This window comes from Trichomycterus rosablanca, unplaced genomic scaffold, assembly GCF_030014385.1.
Source record: "Trichomycterus rosablanca isolate fTriRos1 unplaced genomic scaffold, fTriRos1.hap1 scaffold_215, whole genome shotgun sequence".
Lineage (NCBI taxonomy): Eukaryota > Metazoa > Chordata > Actinopteri > Siluriformes > Trichomycteridae > Trichomycterus > Trichomycterus rosablanca.
The window spans coordinates 14,485-23,320 of record NW_026947043.1 but is presented as its reverse complement, the minus strand read 5'-3'; the positions used below and the strand labels follow the sequence as shown (position 1 = coordinate 23,320).

General features: G+C 50.1%; 1 protein-coding gene across 1 annotated transcript; it reads right to left on the bottom strand.

Moving 5' to 3' along the window:
- Positions 1-2,107: 2,107 nt before the first annotated feature.
- Positions 2,108-7,419, bottom strand: LOC134306724 (probable C-mannosyltransferase DPY19L3). The gene is made up of 3 exons (XM_062990382.1): positions 7,245-7,419; positions 5,761-5,919; positions 2,108-2,603 (listed from the first exon to the last, which is right to left on the bottom strand). Exons 1-3 carry the CDS (start codon positions 7,395-7,397, stop codon positions 2,409-2,411), a joined length of 507 nt encoding a protein of 168 aa, XP_062846452.1. The 5' UTR covers positions 7,398-7,419; the 3' UTR covers positions 2,108-2,408.
- Between the last annotated feature and the right edge of the window lie 1,417 nt (positions 7,420-8,836).

The following is an 8,836-nucleotide window of genomic DNA, read 5'->3' as shown; positions in this document are numbered from 1 at the left end:
CTACCCTCAACACTCGCTCCCTACAGCCCCGGGTCCCTACCCTCAACTCTCGCTCCCTACGGCCCTGGGTCCCTACCCTCAACACTCGCTCCCTACAGCCCTGGGTCCCTATTCTCAACTCTCGCTCCCTACGGCCCTGGGTCCCTACCCTCAACACTCGCTCCCTACGGCCCTGGGTCCCTATTCTCAACTCTCGCTCCCTCTCCCATATTTATTATTACTTATTATTTTTTATTATTATTTATTATTATTTATTTATTATTATTTTTTATTATTCTTTATTGCTATTTATTATTATTTATTATTATTTATTTATTATTATTCTTTATTACTATTTATTATTATTTATTTACTATTATTTTTTATTATTATTATTTATTATCATTTATTAGCAACGACATAACGCTTTTAAGTATTTTGCTTATTTCTAATTTGATCATTTCACAGTTCTTAGAGGGGTGAAAAACAATTACAAACAAATCTGTCTGTATATAATAATAATAATAATAATAATAATAATAATAATAATAGCACAAACACTAATGTCATAATAATGGCAATACTACTACTACTAATACTAATAATAATAACTATAATAAGGTAGCATGATCGGGGTGATTAATCACATTATTAATGACTATTCTTGATAGAACTTAGTGACTTAGCTGTCTCAGTGAAGAACACATGACCTGAACTAGGGGAATTTCTGGTCTGAAAGAAGTTTATTATAAGTATAATTAAGTTTATTTTAAGTATAATTAAGTTTATTATAAGTATAATTACGTTTATTATAAGTATAATTAAGTTTATTATAAGTATAATTACGTTTATTATACACACCGGAACTAAATTAGAGGGTTTGTGTAGTTTAACAGCACTGAATATCAAACGCATTCATCAGAGGCACCGTGATCTCTGTCTGTACCGCGTCTCGTCTGCAGTCTTCATGTTGGATAGTGTTTACAGTGTGGATAGTGTCCTAAAACACTGTAAAATCCCCTGCACTCGTCCTCTTGTCGGTGTGACGGGCACACGCTGCGACCCGGATGGCTGACACACGGGATGTGTTACCGAACTCCCCCCTGCCCCGCTGAGAGGGGCTCAAACGAGCACGGGGCGCGTCGGAGGACGGGGCCGCGCGGCCGAACGTCAGTCTGGAGGCCGATTTTCTGTTGTGGAGGTGAAGGCGTCGACCCGGGTATCACCGAGCGGCCGTACGAGCCCGAGTGCGTACGAAAACCGGCGCGGTGGACGCGAGCGTTTCAGTTTTGGGGGTCGGCGAGAGGGGGTACGGCTCTACTACAAGAAAATATAGTTAAATGAGGGCCACACAGACCCAGAGCCACACACGCTCTCGGTACATATCGATAAATGAGGGCCGCACAGACCCAGAGCCGCACAGACTCTCGGTAAATAATGATAAACGTAGGCCACACAGACCTTGGGACGCACAGACTCCCCTCATAAGATAATCAAAATAGGCCACACAGACCCTGGGCCACACTGCCAGTCATGACAGAGCATATGTTCCTCATGAAGACGCCGGTCAGGGTAAACGATATTACAGATCCCAACGACACTGCTGTACCTGATGCTTTTACTTTAGAACTTTTACTTCCATAGCCATAGCCTAGTGGTTAAGGAACTGGACTAGTGATCAGAAGGTCACTGGTTCAAGCCCCACCGCTGCCAGGTCGCTACTGTTGGCTGACTTCTGAACGGGAACTCAAAATGATAATTATACTTCAAATTTTACACACCGTCAGTCAGAATTTTACTCTTCGTTTTTATTCGGCGTGATCACGGCTTCACGATCCAGACGTGTCACGTGAAACGTCTGACGTTACCTGTCGATCCGACGAAGAAAAAAAAAAGACACTGAATTGTGACGTGTGTGATGGTGGCGTGTGTGTGTGTGCGTCTTGCCCGTTGAAAAGCTGGGATAGGCTCCAGCTAACACCCCCCCCCCTCCTCCCGCGACCCTAATCGGACGAGCGGTCAACACGGCGGGTGAGCGAGTCGAACCCGACTCGATACCTTCTTCTTTCCGTACCTCTACACGCTTTCGACACCTGGATGTGAACGAGGGGAAACTCACAAACGAACAGAGTGTTACAGGAGACACTTTATTAACACACCGAACTTAACGCACGTAAACGACCGACGTACAAGAGAGAGAACAAACGACACCGAAAAACAAACCGAAAGGATGAAAAAACACTCTTCGCGCGCTCCTTCAAACGTGACCTCTCGCCGCTTCGCGTGGCGCGGTTCGACGGGGGTCTCGTCCGCCGCCCCGTCGGCCCGCCGTCCGCCCGTCCGGGTCGGGGCGGTCGCCTCTCCGTCGCGAGACGCGCGCGACGCGGTCCCACCGCCTCCGCCGACTCGCCGTCCTCCCGGGCCGCCGTCTACGCACCTCCGTCCGTCCCGCCGTTCTTCTTCTTCTTGGCTTTATTCAGCTTGTACACGTCGAAGGTCTTGTTGCGAAAGACGCGGGTGAAGAGGCCGGAGTACGGAGCTTCGCCGCTCTTCACCGCCTGGCAGAAGCGAGGGTGAGGGGACGGCGTCAGATCCGGCTCGTTCTCCCCGGGCCCGTCCATGACCTGAAGAGAGACGCATCGTTTACTGACCGCGGAGAGAAAAGTTCGCGTCGCGGCCGGTTTGGGCCTCGCTCGTTTCTTTGCGACATACTTATACAGAAAGCTAATTATATTACTGACGACTCATTTGTGCTCATGTAAACAGGGCTAGTTTGACTCATCTATAAGGTCGAGCCACAGAGCTTCACGATAACAGACGTGTTCGGTAGACGACTCGTGCGTACAGATGTCTCTCGGTGGTCTACAGTTGGCGTCCGAACCCTGACCGTCGAGCTATGTCGACCGTCGAGTTCGTTTGTCCACGCGGTCGGACGCGATTTAAGGCGCCGCACTGCTGAATCCTTCCTGAGGACCTGCTTTTGATCGTAGTGTAGTTGTATATATATACAGGCATAACATTATGACCACGGACAGGTAAAGTGATCATCATCACGCCATCTGTCAGTAGGTGGGATATATTAGGCAGCGAGTGAACATTTTATCCTCAAAGCTGATGTAAGAAGCAGGAAAAAAATGATCAAGCGTGAGGATTTGAGCACATCTGACCAGGGCCAAATCAATATGGGTAGACGCCCGGTCAGATCGGAGCGTCTCCAAAACCGCAGCTCTGGTGGGGCGTTCCCGGTACGTCTGCGGGACGTTCTGGACGAACAAGTCCGATCCACGGAGGCCCCACATCACGACTTAGAGGTGTTACATCTACAGGATCTGCCGCCGACGTCTTGGTGACGGACACTACGGCGCACCTTATGGGGTCTAGTGAAGTCCATGCCTTGACGGGTCAGGGCTGTTTTGGCAGCAAATGGGGGGGGGGGGGGGGGGGGGGCGACACAATATTAGGAAGATGATCATAATGTTATGCCTGATCGGTGTATATCTATGATGCAATACATTTATATAAACGTATATTTGGACGGAAGAAAGAGCGACGATTTGAATGGCAGTTTTGATCGACATGAGAAATGCCTTTCTTGCTTTTATGCAACCCGGGTACGAGCCGGCTCTACTCCCCCCCCCCAAGAGACTATTAAATTATCGGCTTTTATTCAGGGGATGAAGCTGCAAGTATAGCAGCTCGCATTCAGAACGCGGGCGTACAAAATATTCATTCTCCTGAAATCTGGAAGGACGTTTTCTCATTTCTCTTCCTACCTATGCTGTCTCATGCTGTTCTGTAAGAAAACAGTATTCGATCAAAATATCAAATTTTTTATCATTTATAATTTATAATTACAGGCTGCCTGAAGTCGATTTCTACGATACAAAACATCTCTTCAACGTTTCACACCGATTTAAATACGTGCATGAATATAGATATCATACAAATGACACCTCGCCGGAGATCTATGAACCCCACGAGCTCGATCGTAGGGGAAAAGAGATGCCGGACGAGAACACAGCCTGGAGAGATCCACATCGAACGAGGGGTAGGCGGTTCGTTACGAGGTGAGACGCCTGGCTTCGGCCACATTTGTAACATTTGTGACCCTTCGTGTGTTCGGGGTCTCCCGACGAGCCGGCGAGATAATGATCCGCCGGTCCAGATCCGAGCCTGACTTTGGCTCCCGCGCCCCGTGGTTAGCACCGCTCGGCTTCGTCGGCTCGTTAGATACAATGAAGCGGCGGTTCTCGGCCGGTGAGTCACAGACAGGCACGTAGACTAGTCTGGAAGTCGATCGGAACCTCACGTCCTTATATACGGTTCTGTATGATCGGCTGACGTACAGTGACATGAACGGTAGTATTAATACTAAGCGATCGCGTCACACTTCCTCTCCGCTGATGCCGGCCCGGCTCCGATCGAGGAGGACGAAGCTAACCCACGCCCCCTCCGACACATGGGCGACAGCCGTACGCATCTCGTCACCGACGCCGGACGAGCTCGACCGCACATCAGCTCTGTGTACGGAGAGACGCACCCTGACAGCACTCTTTCCTTGTCTCTGTGCAGGCGCCATCGATCGGCCGGCGGAGGGAGAGAGTCCCTGTCCGGCTTAACCCAGCCCTAAGTGAACGGCGGGCCGATCGTCGCTCGTGTGGCCGGACGGCAGAGCTGAGACTCCTGAGCGGCTAAACAAAACTAGTGATAATGTAGTGATATGTTTATGTTCGTGGTAGCTTAACGAGACTATGACCGAGGTGCATCGGAAGGACACCGAGCGGTACGGCGTTGTGAGTCGGCGCATCTGAGGAATGTCCGAATCCGTTATTTAGTTTATTACTGACTGCAATGTTTTAATCAGTTGTGGTCTATAGTAGTCAAACGGTTGAGCCTCTAAACCTGGAAGTATGTTTACAAAGAAATATATTTAAGCTGTACATGCGTATATGTATACGTGACAAATAAAGCTCATTATATTAGATACATGCTGATTGGCTGGTGGTAATAATGTACACAATTTTGTACATATATATAGTTTGTCCTCAGTTTGATTGCCATCGAGGTGGGTGTATTACTGCTCACGCCTCCTCCGCCTGCTCACAGCCCTTAGCGGAACCCTTTTTCACCCATGCGTTCTGCACAGGCGCCTCTCTATCTGCCGATCAGGGTCCTTACACGGCGCTTGAAGAACCCACCCCGCATGGTCCGGTCGTCCCGCCCTAGCAGAGACGCGTCTGCTGCAGGCTCTGCCACCTGGGCCGCCCCTGGTTCTGTGGCTGTAATGTAGTATTGGTCTGTCTAAATTCAACTGAACTAGTAGAATTTTAAAAGTCTGTGATGGACAGACGTGTGTTCGTGGGGTCAATCACCGCAATAGAACAAGCACCCAGTCAGTCTCCGCCGTAGCCACGGCCCTTACACGCATAAACGTGTTTATATCTATTTACAGTTTCACTCTGTACAGAGCTCTGACTCGACGGTAAAACCTAACGACGTCTAAAGTAACAGCTTTTTAATTACACTAAAACTGCGCTTAGTATTAAAAAAAAAAAAGCTATTTGTGATGAGAGATAGATACTGGAGCATGAAAGTGTGAATCACAAGAAAAAACACCATCCGCTGAAAGCTAATAATAACCCAGGGAACCCGCTGTGCTCTAACAATGCTTGTTTTTCGATTCCAAATAAGATTACGAGTAGAATAGATGAAACATAGCTACGACGCGGGAAGAGTGCTAGAGTCTGCTTCTACAGGGCGACGGTGAGGTGCGCGACTTACGTGTCCGTTGGCCAGGTCGAGCAGGTCCCTGAGTCTGCAGCCGCGGCTGTGGCGACGCTCGTGACAGATGCTGTCCTCTAACGCCACGTAGTCGGCTCCTACGGAGCGCAACAGCCTGTGCACCTCCTGGGCGGACTGCCGAGCGTAAATCTGGTACACCTGCGGAGGAGGAGGAGAGAGACCGGAACAGAGTCACGACCGCGCTACGCGGATTAACGTCGTTAGTTACTGGGGGGGGGGGGGGGGAGGCCAGGAGATATCGCATCGGGTGGACGAGAACTTTTACGGGGCAGGCGCTATGTTTTCAGGGTCGATTCGGCACGTGTCCTTTTTTAATATATTTTATTTAAGCATTTTCTCCCTTCTTCTCCCTTTTTGGCGCGTCCAATTGCCCGATTACGTCACGCTTCCTCTCCACCCCGCTCTTATCGAGGAGGACGATGCTAACCCCTAACGTCCCCTCCGACACGTGGGCAGCAGCCGTCGGCATTCTGTCACCTACACTCAGCACTGTGTACGGAGAGACACACCCCGATCAGCGCGCACTTTTCCCGTCTCCGTGCAGGCGCCATCAACCAGCCAGCAGAGCTCGTAGTCGCGACAGTTACGAGTAGACCCTATCCGGCTTTTAATACCCCCCCCCCCCCCATACGAACAACAGGCCAACGGGCGTGTGTCCTTTTTGATACAGGCCTTACATTACAGTGGGAACGATACGGCTCGCGGCGCCGGATCTCGGATTAAACAGACGAAGTCTGGAGAACCGGACGTCCGGTCCGGCGAGAAGCGTACCGAGACCAGCAGTTTCAGTGACTGTCCGCTAGCCGGCGCACGTCTCTCTGTTTACGTGAGTGATAGGCTTCATTTTGACAGGAGGCTCGCTTGGTTCTCGCCTTTTTCTCTGTGTTTTATGCACCAGCAGTGCTTCAGACTCCGAGTCCCCCACTATATACGATCACCCTGGATTTCACTCGCTCACTGTCTCAACGACTTATCCAATCAAGCATCGTGGGGCGGTGCTGGAGCCTATCCCAGATTTTCAACGGGCGCAAGACACACGGTAAAACCCTGGACGGGGCGCCAGTCCATCACGGGGCAGACACACGTACACACACCCATTCACCTAGAGGGCGATTCAGTGTCTCCAAGTAACCTGACTGCATGTTTTTGGACTGTGGGAGGAAACCCGAACATGCAAACTCCGCACAGAAAGGACCCGGACCGCCCCGCCTGGGGATCGAACCCAGGACCTTCTTACATTGTTCATTTCACTGTTTATGCGCATGTAATATGTGCATGTCTAGCACTTTTGTGGACCTTAGGGATGTGCTTTCGTGTGCTTTACAGTATCTGGATACTGTAGACTAAAATATGTAGACTATTACTTATTGAGCATTTCCTTTTAGTTCACAGTATGGACTGTTTAAGGTGAGCCTCGTTCGGTCGCGTATAAGCAGCCGTGGTAGCTAACAGAGCTCCCTTACCTGCCTGGTCCTCTCGCGCAGTGCCCGGTCCTCGTAGTGCGGGTGATTGGTGAGCGCTCTGCCCGTGCACAGCTTTATCCCCGCCAGCAGCTGCATGCTGCCCGCGAACACTGCACGCCTGGGGGTGTCGGAGCTGCATAAAGAACGAAGCATCCGGCTTATTTTTCATGTTTCATTAACATTTAATAGCGTGTGTGTGTGTGTGTATGTGTGCGCGCGCGTGTTAAAAAAGCAGAGGAAGCTGTACTCGGCTGCTGACATTTAGTTTTGAACAGGAGGAAGGATGCTAACTGGCACGGCAGGGGGGCGCGCACTCGGGCGTACGCTTCCATTTGTCGTGCAAAACGCTCCGATAGGAATTCAGACTCTAGGCCTGTGGGAAGGGCTCGTTTCGCTGCCGAAGAGGGCCGTGGCATCGTTACGGCGAGCGCTATTTGTCAGGGGCGAACTGTTACACTATAGCTGGTCCTTTGGGCATCTTTAAAACACACTTTTAACTGCATTTGATAATAATAACACACACACACACACACACACACACACACACACACACATTTTAACAATGCAACTAAGCTTTCCTAAATGAAAATGCTTTTTTGTTACAGACCCAACATTTCATCACAACAGTCCATGTTTCACAAATATCTATGCATTAGGCACCGGAACAATGCTTGTGCTGGTCAGGATCCGGATAGGACATGTGGTATTTGCCTCCTCCGGGGGTTCCGTTTTCCTCCCACAAGTCCAAACACATGCAATACAAATTGCCCCAAGTGTGAGTGTGTGGTGACCTGCCCAGGGTGATTCACCCAATAATCCGTACCCACAGCGACCCCGATCAGGATAAAGTGAACGACTTCAAGCCTGGTTTCTGGTCCGACATGACCGTGCCCACGTTCACAAAGCGAGGTACACATTGTGTGACGAGCTGGGTGGGTGTGGAGGACCTCCAGACCCCTGATCTCGATCTGATCCTACGACTCGGGGTAGCCGGGCGAGCCAGGCCGGTTCATCCGACGTCAGCACTCGTTTGACCGTACGGGCACGGATCTGAACACGATCGGCTCGGAAGGGGAGCGGGGCTCGCCACATCAACGCTCTTGGCACTGAAAGACAGATGTTAAACCAGCGCATGGTACTTTTAGCCATGTAGTTTACGTTTACATTTTTGGCATTTTAGCAGACACCTTTATTCAAAGCGACTTACAATACAGTGGGACTATACAGTCTGAGCAATTGAGGGTTAAGGGCCTTGCTCAAGGGCCCAACAACAGCAACCTGGTAGTGGTGGGGCTTGAACCAGCAACCTTCTGGTTACTAGTCTGGTACCTTGTAGTGGGAACTACAAGAGAAGGTGAAAAGATTTTTGCACAAAGTCTATTTGTGTGGCGCCTGATTCAAATCTCAGCTCTGCTACCGGTTGGCTGGGCGCCCCCTAGCAGGCACGACTGACTGAAGTGCCTGTAGCACAAAAAAAATTGGCCTCTAGTCTGCTGGGTGGGAAAAGACCGGACTAATAAGGAGTGGGGTGGGGTTATCAATGCTGTGTAAGGGAACCTGGTTTCCCAGGGCACCTGTACAGAAGTAGGGGT